At 39.9% G+C, this 19,993-nt stretch overlaps 1 protein-coding gene across 9 annotated transcripts in view; it reads left to right on the top strand.

Moving 5' to 3' along the window:
• The window catches only part of ctnnd2b (catenin (cadherin-associated protein), delta 2b), a 198,488-nt gene that overhangs the window by 122,726 nt on the left and 55,769 nt on the right, over nucleotides 1-19,993 (top strand). For 6 of the 9 annotated variants that reach the window (XM_039602849.1, XM_039602843.1, XM_039602844.1 and 3 more), the window contains 2 exons: nucleotides 2,244-2,300; nucleotides 17,999-18,131. In XM_039602849.1, coding sequence (XP_039458783.1) covers nucleotides 2,244-2,300; nucleotides 17,999-18,131 — 190 coding nt within the window. The remainder of the gene's footprint in view (nucleotides 1-2,243; nucleotides 2,301-17,998; nucleotides 18,132-19,993) is intronic. The other 3 variants (XM_039602850.1, XM_039602846.1, XM_039602845.1) reach the window with 1 other exon arrangement.

The following is a 19,993-nucleotide window of genomic DNA, read 5'->3' as shown; positions in this document are numbered from 1 at the left end:
CAGAAGAGATTTGTTTGGGCCAAGAAAAACAAGGAATGGACAATTAGACCAGTGGAAATCTGTGCTTTGGTCTGATGAGTCCAAATTGGAGATCTTTGGTTCCGCCCGCCGTGTCTTTGTTCGATGCAGAAAAGGTGAACGGACGGTTTCTACATGCATGGTTCCCACTGTGAAGCATGGAGGAGGAGTTGTGATGGTGTGGGGGTGTTTTGCTGGTGACACTGTTGGGGATTTATTCAAAATTGAGGGCACACTGAACCAGCATGGCTAACACAGCATCCTGCAGGAACATGCCATCCCATCCCGTTTGCGTTTAGTTGGACCATCATTTTTTCAAGAGGCTGTTTAAGGGCTATTTGACCAATAAGGAGAGGGATGGAGTGCTGCATCGAGAGAAGGCCAAGAGTGTGCAAAGCAGTTATCAAAGCAAAGGGTGGCTATTTTGAAGAATCTAAAATATAAAACATGTTTTAAACTTCCACACTTTTTTGTTTACTACATAAATCCATATATGTTCATTCATAGTTTTGATGCTTTCAGTGAGGATGTTGTAAATAGTTATGAAAATGTAAAAAAAAAACAAAAACAAACATTAAATGAGAAGGTGTGTCCAAACTTTGACTGGTAAAGCCTTTATCTTTAAAGTTCTATCACTGAAGGTTATAGCTCATGAAAACCAGAAATTCAGTACCTCAAATTCTAAGACTACTAGCTGAGTATATAATTCAAACAGTATAAATACTGTGTATGTCTTGTTCTACTTCAGTAAACACAATTACGATCACCGGGGAGACTGCTGACTTAACAGTTGTTCTAATGATCGACAACCTCGACTTGGAGGGTACACCGCAGAAGGTCATTGCTGAAAAGGCTGGCTGTTCAGAGTGCTGTATTGAAGTGTATTAATGGAAAGTTGACTGGGAGTGAAAAGTGTGTTAGGACTAGCTGCACAATGCACAATCAATAGAGATGCCTGCAGCTTTAAGAGGATTGTCAAGAAAAGAGCTTCAAAGATTCAAGAAATTTGAAGAACTTCACAAGGAGTCAATTCAGCAGGTTTCAGTGCATCAAGAGCCAACATGGAAAGACATCTTCAAGGAAGGATCTACCAGAGCTATGCAGAAAAAGAACTGGATTCTAGATCTGCTGAGGTCCTAGAGTCTGGAGAAAGAGTGGTGTTTGAAGTCCAGTGTGAAGTCTCGGCAGTCTGTGATCATCTGGGATTCCATGTCATCTGCTGGTGCTACGGTTGGGTTGGTCCACTGTGTTTTATCAAGTCCAAAGTCAACATAGCCATCTACCAGGAGATTTTAGAGCACATTGTTCTTTCATCTGTTGACAAGCTTTATGGAGATGCTACAGATGAGCAGAAGGCCACTGCCAAAGCAACATGAGCTTCAGCAGTCCCTCAGCAGTGCCACAAGCTTACATCCATGCTACGCCACACTGATAAAATAATTCATGGGAAAGGAGCCAAAACCAAGTATTAACTAAATAAATAAAGATGCTTTTAAGAAGTTTGACATTTCTGTATTGTAAATCCTTTTTTGGATTAATCGTTGGAAATATTCTAACTGGATTTCTGATTTTCATGAGCAATAGCTTTCAAAAGTAAAATATGTAGCATGTAGCACTTCCATAAGCTAACATAGTTAGCCAAAATACAAAGCATATATGTAACGTCTCATCTAGATCTAACTAAATAAACCCAGCCTACACAGAACAGGCTCCGGAATGCTTGTCATTTTCTCACTCGTTAGCTACTGTGTAACCAGTCCTGCTTATCTGAGATAAAGTCTGTCACTTATAATCATATAACAGAATTAAAATAGATTACAAAGTAATTTGTGTGTATTTAATGAATCTGACATCATTCAACAGCTAAGTTGACCTAAAAATTATTTAAACCCTTAAGTTATACAGTATTTATGCAACCACCAATAGCTAAATTTCTGAAAGCGACAAGGGCTTGCCTTGTTTCTTTTGTCCGGAGACCCTCTCTTTACCTGACATACTCGCCATTTCCCAACCACCTGCTCCAAGTGCATGTTCTCCACCCTGCCCACATCCTCTATTGCCTGATAACAAAATGTTGAGAGAGAAAGATGAGTCTACTGGCTACAATTTTGATTTCTATTGATTACTATTAATTATCACTATTATAACAGTTATTGAATAATTTGTTACCAGACAGTCGACATATACCTCTCTCTTGTTTCTCTCTGCCTGTCCCCCCTCGATAGGTACGACCCCGAATTCCTTGTGTGGAATCAAAATCAAGCCGAGCAAAGAATGACAAAGTAATCCAACTATTTATTTATACTATTGTACATTCTGTCTATCTATCTTACCTTTGTCTCATTCACTGAATCTTTCCATCCTCTCTATATGGCACCACTATCAGAAACAGATGTTAATGTTAATGGCAGCATGACAACATTTCATATTTGCATTGTCACCCATTTAGCGCTGCATTAAGCAGGAATCGCTTTTACTTGGGTTCTAAATTGGAGAGCAGATCAGGATTTAATCACGTCATCACATAACATGAGTATAGAAAGACAAGAAAATGATGTCGCTAACCAAATATCGATTGCTTTGCGTGCAATTTGTAGGTATTTGGCTATCAGAGCCTCTTTTACATTGTCAACATTCCTCATTCTCTCCATTGGCTTTTCATCTCTCCATCCATACCTTCATCAGTTTATCTATCTGTTAGTTTATTCGGCCGTTCATTTGTCTCCATTGTCTGTCAGAATCATCTCTGAACTGACTTTGTGTCAACTGTATTCACGTGGCTTGCCCGGTGTTTGTTTTCGCACCTGTTTTTGTATTTTGTTTTAATGGTACTGATCTTTTCATCTCTGGAATGCAAACAGATCTGTTTCCCTGAATACACGAGTTTTCCTTTATTCCTGAAAATTACTGAAGCACCACCATTAATCCTGAACACAGTGAAACCAAAAGCCAAAAATATTTCCAACAAGCGCTTATAAATATCCCTGCTAGCCTGTGTGGTTTTGTGAGTTGTCCAAGCACTTTTGTTTTTTCACATCTCATTTTAAAGATGGCTGTCGATCCATTTAATAATGTGCCACTATGTTTCACTTAAGAACATATTTCATAAACTAATGTACTACCCAGATATGTAAAATCAGCTAACAGTACTGACACAGACAACATTAGCTCACTCTTCAGAATGTGAAATGCCAGTGATTTCCTTATCAGTGCCAGTCAGGGTGTTATTGTCCAAACCAATACAAGAGTTTAATCACTTATAAAGGATTCAAATTCACAAGCTAAGCTCACTGAGCTAGACTAGCCTTTATTTACTGTATATGTTTGAGGAGACAAATCAACAGATTAGTAGCTTTATTGTGTTATGTTGAATCATGTCAAAATGAAATGGGCCCAGTGAACCAATGGAATTGAAAGCATGGGTCCATAGGCTTCTGTCAGTGAAAACAGAAAAGACTGGGTCAGTAAACATCACTGGCTGCACATAAGCAAAAAAGTAAGGTTTCTTATCTAAATGCATACAATGTAGCAGAAATATTGTGTTTTGAACAGGATATGAAGTGAACCCGACACAAATCTCACTCTAAGCTGAACTCAAAATTTGCAGCAGTTTATAATGTTTATACTGTGCTGTGAAAAAGTTGCATATTTGTCACACTTGTATGTTTGCAGTATAAAAAATATACCCCCTTAAATTATGAATTAATTGTAATTAACCAAACGTTTTTGGAAAGCTGAGTTTAATTTCATTAGCCACTTCCAGGTCTAATTACTGCCAGACCTGTTAAATCAAGAAATCATTTCAATAAAAAATGTCGACGTAAAGTAGTAAAGATCTTAAAAAAAAAAGCATCATCCCACAATCATAAGAATCTCCAGATGTTTGGGACTCCAGTAAGAGCCGTTATCCACAAGGGAGAAGACTCCCTTTCCAGGAGTGGCCAGCCTACCAAAACTACCTCAAAGAGCACATTCCCTCCAAAAGAGCCCAGAACAACATCTATAGAACTGCAGGCCTGACTTGGCCCAGTGTTCATGATTCAAGAATGAGAAAGAGATGCTCCAAATGCTCCAAAACCATCCAGTATGGCTGAAATAAAACAATTCTGCAAAGAAGACTGGGTCAAAATTCTTCCACAGTGATGTGAAAAACTTATTGACAGTTATTGATCACTTGATTGCAGTTCATGTTGCCAAGCGTGGCACAGCTGGTATTTGGGTTTAGTGAGCAATTACTTTTTCACAGCACTGTAGAACTATAAATTTTGAAAAAGGTTAAATGTTAAATTAAATGGCAATTCTTTGGTTTGAGACTTTGGAAGCCTCAGGTTTTCAAACATTAAAACTCAAACTCAAACTGTCATAAACACGAATCAGTTTAGCACAGTTTGTGACAACTGTATGTCACTGCGTGTTATACTTGTATAACTATGCACGTGACCAATAGAAGATCTTGAGAAATAAAAGATCTTGAATCTTTCTTTCTTTCTAGCTGGTAGGCAAATATCCAACAGTCATAGTAGCGGCATAATAATAGAGTACAAAAAGAAAAAAATAAACGTGCCCTTTTCTTCCTGCACATGTCAGCTACGCTACAATCAGCAGATGTGAGTTTATATGCTGGGAGAAGGAAAAAGCCAGTCTACAACTTTTGAGGGTTGGAAAAACTGGATAACTGTATTATACTGCTAACAGAATTTTTAACTCTTTGCAAACACAGACAGCATGCTAACACAAAGCTAGCAAAGAGCCGACAGTGATGTTAACACTGAGAGTGTGCTGAACCCCAGCCCAGCAGCCAGAGCCTAACTAGTAACAAAGGCAGTGATGAGCGGTGAGGCTCGTAGCTTTGAAGCATCATTTCTACCTGTAGATGTTTACTCTTATCACTCTGAAGTCTCTTAGGGCTGGTTTTAATTTTTTGTTTATTTTGTCTGCTTTGTTTTCAGAATTAAACATTAAAACAAAGATCTTGTGTGTCCTCATTAGGATACAGAATTGTGTTGGTGTGTGGCACTGTAGTCCAATCAGTTATCATTAAGGAACAAATATTAACTGTATTCTTAACAGTAGGGTCTTTACCTTACAATCCAAATGGCTTTGAGGCAACTGTTGTTGTAAATAAAATTGAATTGAATTAAAATCATTGGTAGTCAGTGATGTAACATTACAGCTGTCAAAGAAAGCCTCTGCTCTTACAAAAACACATCAGGTTGGCTCATTTGCACCTGAACACACAACGTCTGGAACAATGTCCTTTGGGCAGACAAGACCAAATTGGTCAAATTTGATCATAATATACGTTGCATGTTTGGCCAACACCAAGCACCATATCAACACAAACTCCTCAAACACAAACAGCACAGTGGTGGAAGGGTAAGAATTTGGCTTGTTTTGCAGCCACAGGACGTGATGACCTTGCAGCGGTCCATTAGACCACAAACTCCACTGTATACCCAAAGATTTCTAAAGTCAAATGCGAGGCCTTCTTTCTGACAGCTAAAACTGGGTCATACAACAGGACGATGATCCAAAATACAGCAGCTAATCAAGGTGTTCCAATGGTCCAGTCAAAATCCATATTACAACCTGATTGAAATATTGTCCATAAACGAATACCCATAATCCTCTTCTACGGTGTTAGGGTTAGAGAGACGAATAAAATCATATAGAAAACATTGATTTCAAATTATTGGTGCTAAAGATGGTCCTACAAATGACTGACTCATGTGGTGTACTTAATTTTCACATACTGGATAGACTCCAGTGAAAAGTTTCCTTTTCGCCTGACCGTATAAAGTCATCATTAAGATTTTTCATCATAATTTTCAGAGTTAATACTTTCCTTGGCTCGTCTTCTACAAAATCAGCTTCAGTAATGAAAACTATTTGATTTTTGAAGGCATGAAAATAGAATTTACATGAAAATGAAAAAGAGATCAAATAATTTGTTGCACTGATGCTATCTGTAGCGACATAGATGAGGAAACGCTAGGTCATTTCCACTGTCAACAGCTGGCTTAAAGGTACCTTTATACTCTAAAAGATTCAAACAACTGTCATTTACCTGATTTTTCAAGCCGTTCGCCAGCATAATCTGGCAAATCCAGACATGTTACTGTAGAGACAGCATCTTATGTACTCCAACGCACTTACTCCCTTAGGCTTCTGGTAATTTATGGAAACATTCATGCTAACACGAAGACAGATTTGTAAGAGACAGGATCTGACCCGATCCTAAAAGTGCCTCATTTTATTTCATGCTCTCCTGCACACTGAGAATCTCTGATCCATACTCAGTCACATGGATAAGATGGACTGTGTGTGTTTGTATGTGTGCTTTTCAGCTTTGCCTGACATCTCCTGACCTTTCGTTCATCTCGTCCAGCCTCAGTAGGCCAGTCAGTCAGCCATGCTATCACACCCTCACGCACACCAACAGTATCTTCGTAACCCAAACTTACACACACACTTTTTCTCTAATTTTCTCCCTGCCTCAGTTTCTGTTGTCCTTCCCATCAATTCAACTTCTAACTTTTTTTCCTATAGTGAAACTACAAAGATGTCACCCAGACATAAACAAGCACACACAGATTTAACTTGCAACTGCTTTAATGTGTAATGTGGGTTTGTGCCACTAAAAAAACTCTTCTTTTCAACCATAAATGATATGTAAAGGATAGATATAGCCTTGTAATACCTTTTAAAGTCTTGATGTTATTGTTTTGGCTTTCGCCATGTTTTTCTTGTTTGAAGCTAGATGTTTCCATACTTGGATTTAGAGTGAACCGATAACTTTTTAGGCCAGATTGTCAAGATGAATCCAAACTTTATGGATGCATCATATAGACACAAATGCCTCCTAACTATTGTAGTGTTTTGGTTACCATGGTACTGTCCTGAGTGGTAGTCTACCACAAAGTGAGATTAAGGGGTTAGTGAGGTATGTTGGCCTTAAAATCAGGGTTATTGATGTCACAAAGGTGCTTTTTCTGTTGCAAGAGTAGATCACCATAACTTATGCTCAACACATAACCTGGTCTGGAATGAGATGAGAAAAGAATACCTATTCAGTCAGTAAAATTAGTTGCACTTTAATCTGGTGACAAACTAAAGCGATTTCCACACCTCATTTTTTTAGGCTACGGGACAGAGTCAGAGCTGAACACACTGAGCAATCTTTAATGTTTTGTGCATGCAGTTTAAAGTGTGAGAGCTCTAATGTGGATCTGTCATGTTAGAAATAAACAGGAGCACTGAGAGCACACTGAGTCAAATCACTAGATTTGAATTCTTGCAGCACCACTGTCTTCTCTCACTTTCATATTACTCCAGAGTACACATCTCTCTTGTACCAACTCTTGTGTCTATTGTCTTTTTCCATCCATCCATCCATCCATCCATCCATCCATCCATCCATCCATCCATCCATCCATCCATCCAGTTTCTCCCACTTATCAGGGTCACAGGAGCAGCAGTCTGTACAGACTGGTGCAGTCTACATCATTGCTGAAGCTGCGCCAGTCCATCTGTCAATCTCCTGCTCCACTCTCCCCTCACTCATGAACAAAACCCCACGATACTTGGGGCAGTAACTTGTTCCCAACCCAGAGTGGGCACTCGCCAACTGAAAACCATGACCAAAGTCCACAAACCACATGTAGACTTGTTGGTCAAACTCCCACACATGCTCAGATATCCTCAAAAGGATTAGTGGCCGATCCAGTTCATGGCGAGGATGAAAACGGCATTGTTTCTCTAGAATTCACTGTCCAACTAACTGCATAGACCTTCCTGTGGAGGCTGAGAAGTGTGATCCACCTAAGTATACTGGAACACACTCTCTGTTCCCTCTTCTTAAAGAGGGGAGCCACCACCCTCATCTGCCTGTCCACAACCACTGTCACTGATTTCCACACACTGTTGCAGGAGTTTACTCCATTAAAACTGATGATAGCACGGACGCTCCCGTCAGTTTTAGGTCAAACTTTTAAAAGTTTGGGTAAAAAGAACCCAAATGTCCAATAAAATGTCTGTTTTCTGTAGAGTTCCATCAAAATCACTCTGTCTTCTCTCAACCAACCTTCGTCTTCACAGGACTGCTGTGACTGGATTACTGTAATGACCCTAATATCACTGAAAACGGGAATGTTGGAATTTTTTCAATTAAGCAAATGCTTCAGGAGGTTCGGAAGTGACAGATGTTTTAAAAAAAACACTGCAAAACACCTGTCTGACACCAGCTACAGGTTAGGCTTTAGAGGGTTAACTAGTTAGTGACCCTACATTAGTGACCTTATCCCCAGTGATGGCGTGATCCCCCTTGTCCCCAGACTCTGCTTCCACTACAGATAGGCAGCTTAGGGTGTCCTGGTGCCACGTATGTTCGAACATAGTGTTCGTTATGGGCAAGCAGTGGTTAGCATAGAAATCCAACAACAAAACAGCTTTTAGGCTCAGGTGAGGCAGGTCATTCCTCACAATCAGTCCTCCAAGTCAGGCTATCATTGTGCACATGAGCATTAAAGTCCCCCAGTAGGACAATGGGATAACCAGATGGCTCATTCAAGCTCCCAACTCAGGGCTGCTAGTTAGGCCGAGCACTCTGAACTGTCATTGGACAAGTAAGCACAGTCAACAGTCAAGACCCTCAGGATCCGTTTCCTTATCCAAAGGCACAGGGAAGCCACTGTTTCGACTACTGGGGATACACCAAGTGCAGGTGCCAACCCTGGGGGATACAAGTATATCCATTCCTGCTCACAGCCTCTCACCAAAGACTTTAACGAAATGCAATTTACAATACCATTATAGAGGAAAAATCCTTGGCTACGATACCTCATCCTTGGGGTCACTGGGACCAAAACCCTGGAGACGGCCCTCAGGGTAAAAGCACGTCGGTGAGGTTAAGGACCAACAACTTTTGAGTCATTAGATTTAGCCATTGCCTCTTTAAACTTGGTTCCACAGTCAGATCCACGCCTCGTGTCTAGCATCAAAACACCAAGAATGGCACTGCTCGAATGCCTCTTTTCCATTAGATCTACACTGCTTGACTCGGCTTGACTTGACTGGTTTTTAAGTAACCATTTCCTCGTTGACTGGTTTGTTTTTTTGTGAAGGAGTCGCTGTCATGACTCATTGAGTGACGCCATTAAATGACCAATTGGTGTCATGTAGTCTTTTGACTTTACATTTTCAAATCGGTTCAGCTTGCTTGGAATACCTGTTACCTGGTACTCCCACCTAATGGTAAACCCTAAAAAAATGAAGTCAAGCCAAGGAATAAGAGGCATAATCTATGGTTGATGAGACCAAAACAAATGATAACTTTCACAGAGGTGTGCATTTAGGCTCTTTTTACCACACCACAGTAGTGTGAGACACAGTTTTAATGTACACGATTCCATCTTCGTTGTTTGCTCTTTCATAAAGAACAGATGACATTAAAAGAGACAAACATCATCCCTGATTGCTCTGTTTAATCATTTTTGATCAGTTGCTATGCAAAGACCTACACCCATCAGCTGAATTTGATGTGGGCAGCTCCGCACGTGTTGCTGGTTTTTTCTCTGGTGCTAACCAGCACAACACTGGAGCTTGCGCTGTTGAATTCCCTTTTTCTATAAATACACTGTAATGTTTTGCTGTTAATCAGCCGCCTGAAGTTGTGCGATGCCCTGCTGAAAAGTTAATGCAGTGAATCAGCACTGTTGTCAGTGTGTTTCAAATTCTCTTTCTTCTTTTCCTCCTTTATTCCTTTTCTATCAGTTTACTCTGCAGGTTCCTACCTGTCGCTCCCTGTGTCTGTCTGTATTTCTGTTTGTCTTTCGGGGGTTGAGTCATCAGACGAATCTCCATTTCCCCCGCTGACAATCCTCAGTAGGAGTGCACACACAAACATACCGACACAAATCACATAGTTCACTCTTTCAAATCACTCTATTCCTCAAAAATCCTGACTCACAGGAAATCCTTTCAGCCCGATATAGCAGGGAGCATCATCTGCCTGCAGCCCTCACATCACAGCGCCTCGCCCCGCTTTCTGAATGCATAATTCATAGATAGCTTATTTATTTACCGAGTTTAATTGTTGGGTTGCCTGCAGCCTGACATCTCGTATTGTGGTGTAAATGTTTTGGCTGTGGTTGACATGATCACGCACAGAGCCACACACACTTGCGCACATACCTACGCAAGTGCTGATGCGAGATAGCCCACCTGGATGGTTAGGAACAAAGAGGGGATTGATGGTTCGTCGGTACTTTGTCCCAGTCCACTGAGTCGCCAAATGAAATGTTAGGCTCTCGGGAGTCAGGCACACGCGCACAGATGCAGGCGCAGGTCCATTTACGCAGAAGATGAATTTTTGCATTATATACTATGTATGCTACTAGTTTTTGGACGTCCCAATCTTTGGATTTGTGGAATCTGCTGGGTCAAATCTGTCCTTATAGGAAGAGCTCCAGACAATCAGGACTCTTTTCGCTTCTTCATTATTCAGTAACATTTTGAATTACAGTGCATAGTGCTTTCATTATGTATCTTTTTTATTGATATACTTGAGAATCGGTAAAAGCTAAGGCAGAATTCCACATATTTATAAGAGCCTACTTTTAAACTCAAGTCACACAGTTCACTTTTCAGTTCTGGCAGAATTTCGTGTCTTCCACAAAAGCATTCATCTCCAAATATGTTCTATATTCTTAACTCTAACATTAAAACAGTGCAAACATTCCCTGCATGAACACTTTTGCCCGAAGTTCACAGATGGCTCAGTAGTATTTGCTCACCCTGCTGTGATGTTGTCACACAGTGTTTGGGACTGGGAGCACCATATTCTCTTGTGTTCTCTTTTCGGAAGAAACACACACAGAATGAAAGAGAGAGGGAGTAAAAACTTGTACAGCTCTGGGCTAAAGTTAGTGAATGAATGAACCATAATAGTGCAGCTTTCTGGGGCAGAAAAAACCCCCACAGGAGACGGGCCAGACTCGAGTTTTTCTTCCACTGTAGGTTGAGTATTTTAGTGTCGGCTTCTTTCGGTGCACATTTAATGACATGTCAACATCCTATATCATCTTTATGTTGTACAGGACACCCATGCCCCATACAGTACATAGACTATTTATAAAAAGGACATCATCCACTGGTTTATAAATTCCCATTTTGGAGACTTGCATAGACACATTCCTACTAATTTAGTGCTAAGTAATAGGAAAAAACAAACAAACTTGAATTTCGCTCACAAAACTGCTGCTCAGAATTCTTGGATGGCTGTTGATACAGTGAATCACACAGTAAACCCTTTTATCTGTCAGACGTAGTGTTCAGTTTAGAGAGTTGAATCATAACTTCAAACTTTAATACAGTTTAAAAAGATGTTGTATAAAACCCCATGTTACTTTATAGACTGTAAATAAAAGATGGACAGAGGCACTGTGACATCATCTAGTCACTTTGCATTCCGCATTTTGAAGCATTTGAAGCAAAAACATGTTTTATTATTATCATCATCATGATTATTATTATTATTATTATCACTATTTGTGCTAGAGTTCCCACTTTTGACTAGGAGGGAGGAGTGCTAAATTATCATTATCAGGTAACACTAGCAAGCTTAAGCAATCATCCATCAACTTGACATGGATGTCTGCTAGTTAGTCCTAAGTAACAGACTAATAAAATACCAAAACTGAAGCACGAACTGGACATATTGTAGCAAATAGCAAATCACATAATTTGTCAGATAATTGTAATTAAACTGATCCAAAGGGCTCCAACAGCTGAAACACTGAGGATAGCTCCAGTTCAGTTCATTTGTATTTGTATAACTCCAAATCACAACAACAGTCACTTCAAGGTGCTTTAAGCTAGTTCAGGGACTTGAATTACTGAAAGTGAGTCCTAGCAGACGGCTACCGATTACAGCTCCCCATATCAGCACACGAGTCAGTCAGAGCAACCACACCCTTAACTTTAAGCTTTGCTATTATCCAGATGGAGGATTTATGAAGATACAAATGATCTATTTAGGCCAAAGCTATATTTGGAAATTCGGAACATTCTTTTTAATGCCGTTAAGTTGGGCTTTCTTTACATGGGAGTCTATGGGAATTGGCTGGCTTTTAGATTTAGCCTCAGGTGGTCATTTGAGGAATTACAGCTGTTACAACATTTATTTAGTCCTGGAGGCTGCTGCTTGGTGTCATTGTTATAAAAGGAAACATTGGCTCTTTTTCTGTCATTTATTATTTATTTTTGCTCATTTTGTCTCAGAGGACTGACTCATGTCTGGAGCAAGCCTTCAATGAATTGTAGTTCTTTCACATTGGCTTCAGTTTGCACTCATGGAGATGGTCCCATATAGAATAAATGCATGTTTGTGTTTCTATATGTATCGTGTGTCTCATACTATAGTTTATTATCAGTGGCTCCTTACATTTTTCTCTTGCAACATAATACTAATAAGTCCAGATCAAGTGTCCCTTACATTGCTTGTGAACTCATACTAAATGACACTAAGATACACTTAAGTCTCATAAAAGTTTTATACTAGAGAAACTAAGATGAATATTTATTGTACAGCTGTTTTTCACTGTATGTGTGCACAACTCTGCAGAGCATCGCGCCTCTAGCCTTGGGTTGAGTTTGATCTGCTTTGATGGATGCACCACTTTTGTCTCTCTGGCCTTATTCTAGGCTCTGGTGTGTGAGTGTGTGTGTGTGTGTGTGTGTGTGGGCGTGCGTCCGTGCGTGTGTGTGTGTGTGTGCGTGTTTTCCTTTCTTTTTATTATGTATTTATGTACATTTCTGGCCAATTCCTGTTATGTCAAAATGTATTCACACAGTTGTGTCTTCTTTGTGTGTGTGTGTGTGTGTGTGTGTGTGTGTGTGTGTGTGTGTGTGTGTGTGTGTGTGTGTGTCACATTTTCTGAGCCTGCAGGCTTACACCCACTGAACCTTGTCCCCTTGTTTAAGGGATAAGTGTTTATTGTGTCACACTTGTGTGTGTCAGTAGTGGCATGCCTATTCTTGCTACATGGATTTTAGAAAGGGAGATAATGTAAGATAGAAACTTAAAAGAAGACCGTGGATTTAAGAGATCACAGGATGATAAAAGTCTTTTTAGAGTTATTGTGGTAGAGTGCCACTTTTACCTTCAGGTAATGCTTATGTTCGTCCACTGATGTGGAAGCAACATCTCTGTGATGGAGTAATATAAGTGAAATTGTTTCACCAGTGCGTATGTTAGGTCCTTCAAACATCAGTGCTGACCGACCTCTCGTGTAGCTTATTATGGTATCCACGGCTCTCATTGTCACTAAAATGATTAAAATGTATGAGCTGAGTGGATAACCTTGTTTGCTCTACATCGAGAAAAGCATTGAATGTATTTGGGTGCATGTCAGGAAGTTAGCACCTAGAGGCAATTAAAACACCCAACTCTTGCAGTTAACATCACAAAGTGCACCAGATTCTGGAGTCACAACTGAGTCAGCTCACACAGTGGCAAAGCATGCTCATAATTTTAGATTTAGCTTAGCGGTAATTTTGTTAGGACATTATTATCTCATATTTCAATGAAGGATAATAGTCTATAAATCCTGTTAGATATTACATAAAAAGGATTTTCCTTATAAATCCCGAACTTACCGGAGGAAGAACATGTTTTTAAGTTTTCAAATAATTCAGTGATAGCTGCTCATACATCCACAGGTGCACCGCGGTCAGGAACAGCTATATGTTAGTTTGTTTTGCCACAATTTGTTTTGACATTACTAAGGATTATTATCTAGGAACTATAGTTTTAAAGTACACTGATCAGGCATAACATTATGAGCACCCTGACCCATCGAGGCATGGACAGTAGATGTGCTGTGGTATCTATCTAACAGATCCTTTAAGTCTTGTGTATTCTGACACCTTTTTATCATAATTAGCGTTCAAGTTTCAGCATTTTGAGCTTCAGTAGCTCGTCTGTTGGATCGGACCGCACGGGTCAGCCTTCGCTCCCCAGGTGCATCAGTGATCCTTGTCCATTCATGACCCTGTCGCTGGTTCACCACTGTTCCTTCTTTGGTTTTTGATAGATCACTGCAGACCGGGAACAGCCCACAAGAGCTGCAGCTTTCGACCCAGTAATCTTGCCTTCACAATTTGGTTCCTTGGGAATGTTCAAAATGTTCACTTGCTTCCTAAAATATCAAACTAACAGGCTCCAAGATGAAGACATAATCAGTGTTATTCACTTCACCTGTCAGTGGTCATCATATTATGTCTGATCAGTGTAAATATAACATTGTTGTCCTGTAAAACAACTATAGTGCAGCACATTTACAGTAAATGTACTTGTATAGTTAAATCTCAGCTCTCTTAACGTCTCTGTAATCAGTTGCAGTTATGTGATTGTTTTTTGCCATTTCATCAGTTTACATAACTAATCTGTCTGATGTGAGAAGCGATCTTTACTGATTATTCTAGAAGCTTCATAAATGTGACGTCCCACCACCTCATAAAAACATAAACATACACACACAACAGATCCCTCAGCTTCTTATCAGCCAGTTAACCTACTCAAGGTTATGTCATCTTTAATCGTATTTATTGCTACTGTATGTTAATAACAGCAGGATTCTCTGTGTGGAGGGAAGCCATAAAAGAAACAGAAAGCCATTCACACAATCGATTTAAACGAAAGAGAGAAAACTGTTGGAATTTAAAGAGCGCAGGGAAACAAATAACCTTTGAAATGATTCTCTCTCCATTTTCCCCATTTTTTCAAACACTGAGTTTATCCCATTGGGTCATTATGAAACTTCGAGACAAAAGCTTTCTAATCCTGGCTCTTCTGCACTGCCTTTGATGGTTGGGCATGCATGCAAGTCAATGAGCGTGTATACGTGTGTGTTCGTTCGGCGGCTTTAGCTGTGCGCTGGATTGTGTGTCTTGACTAATGCCGCCCTAAGCTGCGCGCTGACCTACGGCACCCGGCGATAAGTGCATGTGTGTGTAAACCTGCAAGTGTTTGTGCACATGTGTTTACATTAGATTAGCCAGAACTGAAATTATCTCCATGGGGATGTCGGGTTGTTGCCGCATCCACAAAGAGATACATCAAAGAAAAGTAGGTCTGCATGCAGCCTTAAACTTCTCATGACTGTCAGAAAGCTTCAAATCAAAGAGTAGAAAGGTGCAGATTTAAAAGAAGAAACAGCAGGTGGACTCTATGAAACACAGCAGAGCATATGGCGAAAGATGATGGTGGAAATTAGTATCCGGGAAGCATCGGCTCCTCTTCCCAAATCCCAAGAATATTAAATCGCACTGTGGGAGTAAAAGTTTGCACCAAACAAAGAGCCGGCGCCTGCCTTAGTTGGTCCCAAGAAACCGCTGCTGTCAAGGAACTGCGATGCTTTTGTTGGCCTACATCGATAAGCCCCGCCTCCCTCTCCATAATCCATCCAGTCCTCTGATTCCCTCGCCGCGGCTTTATTCTTTCACATCACATCTTTCTCACGTTAATCTGTGTTTCTACTTTCGTGCAGGCACCCCTCACACGTATGTGTAGGGTTAGTGAGCTTGTTGTGTTTGTGTGTGTGTTTGTGTGTGTGTGTGTGTGTGTATATGCCTTAAGCACGCCTTTTAGGCAAGAGCACTAGTAGACCTCTGCTTGGATGCTAAAGCCAGGGTAGCTGGGGGAAATTAAAGTAAGGACTTATCACCACAGAAGGAAGAAGCTCTTATAGTGGCTCAGTAGCTGCTCAGTATTCTCATTGCACAATAGAAGCCATAGTGGATCGTACCACAATGCACTGAATGGACGCTCTTTGGGAATTTCTATTTTGCATTCTATAAAAAAACTGGACAGTTTCGAAGTTCATGTTTATTTGATTTATGACTTAACTTGCTTCTCTTTGTTATACCCAGAGAAGATGCACAAAATGAAAGGAAGAACGTCAAGTTACTTTAGAAGCAAAGAGGGCGCGTTCTTAAATTCTCTCTAAGTTCTTAAATGTAACATCTTGCATTTGTTAGTTTGCTGTTTTTGTATCCCTGTATTTCCTTTATGATATATCTCTAAATGTTTGACTGTGTTCATTAGACCTTAGCAGTGCTTTTGGAGTCCACAGGATAAAATGTATATTGATGTAGCACAATGGGCAGCCAGAAAATGCACCACATTCACTGCAGTGAGTTTGCCAACTCTATTCACTAAGATGGATTTTATAGACAACTAACAGTGCCCGGCCTTCGCTGTTAGTGAGGGCCTGGATTCTAGAGGAGGAAGAAACCGTAGACTTTAAATGCAGTTACTAGCTTCTGTAGCTCCTTTGTTTACAGCCAAATTAAAGCATTGAGTTAAAAAATGACTTCTTTGCCTGAAAACGACAGCAAGTCACATTAAAAATTTATACATGCACGCAGCCTGCAAGTCCTTGGACTTATTTGATAGGGTTATGTTTTCAAAAAAGCAACCTAGAACTATTAAATCAAGCTGTATATTCTTTGTCATTTCATATCTTTTTTCTTAAAAGCACTTCTTTCCTTATCTAGACATTGAAGTAAGGCCCGACTGATATATATCAGCATATCAGCAGGCCGATACTTGCTGTTGGCCACTCTGTCCAATTTGGCAGTAACAGCCAATAAGTGAAAATTTAAAGAAGAGATGAGAGGAACAGCCTTTTACCATGTTGTGAGTGTTGATGTTATATAGTTTGACACACGTGCTTGGAACGTAATAAACTCAACAACCAGCTGATCCAAGCTGACTTGGCCAGAGCATGAATGAGTAAATAAACAACTACACATAAGAAATATTAGAGTAGAGCCTGTTCTGATTGTTTCTGAAAAGAAAAAGAAAAATTTGACTGATATATTTGACATTTTCAGATCAAGAAATTCCAATATTGGTCTTAAAATCCTCTATTGATCTGGCTCTGATAAGAAAAGAATCAGAAACTTATTTTACAACTAAACCTTCATTTTTAGTTGTATCTTCTACACAGTACATTTCTAGACATCAATAAAAACGCCAGGAATATTTTTTGTTTTGGTTATCAGCATTCTGATATTAACAGCCATATAAGCGTTTTATATGGTTCTTTTGAGCCAGTTCCGATATTTAGATGAGTGTTTAATCATTAGCTAATGCTAGCAAGCTTGATTAGCAGGCTGCATCAATGAACTGTACAGCCTTATTGGGTGGTCTGTACCTCACAGGAAAATTATTTATCAAATAATTCCACAAACCTGGAGATGCCTGAAACTGCAGATGGCTTCCACAGTTTTAAGTAGAGGTTTGTTTTTTGTTTTTTTTTAGCATTTTGATTTTTCACATGTTCCACAAAGGAGGCCTACATGTCTGACTGTGACGCTACAGAATACTCTGTAAGTCATGTGTGGAAAAGTGAAGAATATGTTGGCAAAAATAATAGAACACCTTTTACCCGTGCTCTATTTTACCTTTAAACATAGTTTACATTTTACATTCACACACTAATGATCTCATTCGCATAACCAAGGTAAGCATTTAATTTATGTGTGACATTTAGGTGCCTTACTTGTTGTGGTAAAGGTCAAATCATTCAGCCTGTGCGTATGTCCCAAACCTAAATTGGCAGGCCTGTAGTAAATTGTCACTTGGAAACAGTCACCTGGTGACATGCATCGTTTTTAATGTTGTGCTGAATAATGTCACCCTAAATAAACAGTTATTGTAGATCACTGAAACAGAACAGAAATCTCTGTTTATTTAATGTGTCTTTGTTTTTTCCCCCCTTTTTTCTTTTGATTTATTCCAACTTACTATGCTTCTCTTTCTGTCTCTGTCTTTCTTTCTTCCTTCTCCGGTAAGCATTTTAAATCAGGGTCACAGTAGGGAGGCAGGCTAACAGGCTCAGCTCCACACACACATCTCTATCTCTGCATTCATCAAAGCATACTATATTTTCTCTCTCTGTGTGTCGCTCTGTAGGGAGTTTGGCTGGAGGGATCCAGAACTGCCAGAGGTGATCCAGATGTTGCAACATCAGTTCCCATCAGTCCAATCCAATGCTGCTGCTTACCTCCAGCACCTCTGCTTTGGAGACAACAAGATCAAATCTGAGGTATCAATCACTGAGGGAAACCTGCACAGAGACAGGATTCTCACACACGGAGAAATTAAATGTGCTGCGTGGGGTCCCCTACGTCATAGCGCTGCAACATAATGTTGCTTACACACACACATGCATGCGTTTACTCTGTAAGTTTAATCAGAACACCCACTGAAATTCTTTCCCAGGGTTTCCTCTGGTGCAGATGAACATTAAGGTAGAGTTTGAGTAATATTCTGTGGTTTGCTGAACATTTTTTTGTCAGTGCTTTCTGTGCCACAAGTACAATTTCAGAGCTAGGTGCTCTATGACTCTGCGTGTGTGTGCTCGCATTAAAAATGTTTTTCATACTTATGGAACAGACAAATGGTGAAATAATACTGCAACTTCTCCACAGTCCTTTCTGTGTGGATTCACCAATAATGTTCCTGAAGCAGACTGCCTGTGGTCATTCTAGCATTGCAGCGCATCAGTTATCTTGTCAGCGGGCCTTCCTGAAATTACACATATTGACATTTTGGAACAAACAGTAGTCTTTATTTACATGGCACCTCCACAAAGTGCTTTTTTTCTGAAAACAATCTACAGCAACACAACATTTTAAACAGAGCACAGTAAAGTAAAACAACTATATATTGCAAAAAAAATTAAAATAAGAAGTGACTAATTTTAGATAAAATTGTGAAAACTGGATAATCAATGAAACAATAAAGCAGTTAAAAGCAACCCAGAAATAACAACTAAATGAATGCAGAATGCATGAAAACAAAACAAAACGGCAAAGCAGCAGATAAGTACGCCTGCTTTTCACTAGAGTTTTTTAAGACAGACCCAAGTCTCTGATGTGTCCTGATTGTCTGACAGTCACTGTTTAATGCTAGCACTTGTAAATGAGTTGTTCTAAATGCACCCAAGCACCATCATCTTTGATCATGGGTCACCATGAGAGAAAACAAGGTTTTGAGTCTTTAAAGCCAAATATATATCATTTTTGACTATTTTTACGGTGGCCCTGAAAGATCAAACACACTGCAACCAGCTGGGGAAGTGACGAGGTAACAGTGCACGGTTAATATCAAATCAAAACATACATTACCTGCATCTTTTTCTCCCTCCCAGCACAGAAGAATCTTCCGCTTCTTTCAAGCATGAATCAATGCAGTCTTTCCCGTGTTTTACCTTCAGTCACTTTCACGGCTATTCCCTCACGCTACTGTTTCCCAAAAAAACACTCCTGCTGTGAGAGTTGTTCTGTGTGCTTTTCCAGCGTTTTTCTGTTTGCTGGTGTTTTCTTAAGTCGCAGTGTGTTTGACCTCTCTGGCCACCCTATATTCTTCATCTGTTACACCAGAAGATTAAAACACTAAACAAAGTAAACGCTTACGATCAAACTATTCATTCCGAATAGGTCTGATGCTCGGAAACCCAAAGGATCCGTCGCCATTGTTCGCAGATGCTTAGGAGCGACTTGAGGAACATGACAAAGAGTCCAAAGTGGAGCCAGATAACACTGTGTTCGCAGCACAAGGGGGCCTACCCAGTATTTAGACAGAGATTTTGCTGTTGTAACTGATTTATGTCTATTGATGCTGTTTTCCACCACAGCTGTTTGCTAATTGATCTAATTAACTGAAAGCCCATCATGCTTTAGGGCTGGTCTGGCTGTGCTCGCATCCCGCACGGCGTTTTTTTTTTATTCATTTTTCCTCGGGAGTAAACCTGCATCCAAATACATGCCTTTTTTGAGCTCACTAATTTAATGTTGGCGCTTGTGAGTTCAACCAAGAGTAAAAAAAATAAAGTCTTGTATAATTTGTATGTACTGTACCAGGTGCCATTGCTCTCTAACACAACAACAAAGATAAAGCAAGCAG

Source organism: Oreochromis aureus, linkage group 18 (genome assembly GCF_013358895.1).
Source record: "Oreochromis aureus strain Israel breed Guangdong linkage group 18, ZZ_aureus, whole genome shotgun sequence".
NCBI classification, from domain to species: domain Eukaryota; kingdom Metazoa; phylum Chordata; class Actinopteri; order Cichliformes; family Cichlidae; genus Oreochromis; species Oreochromis aureus.
This window is presented reverse-complemented; position numbering and strand designations above follow the sequence as displayed.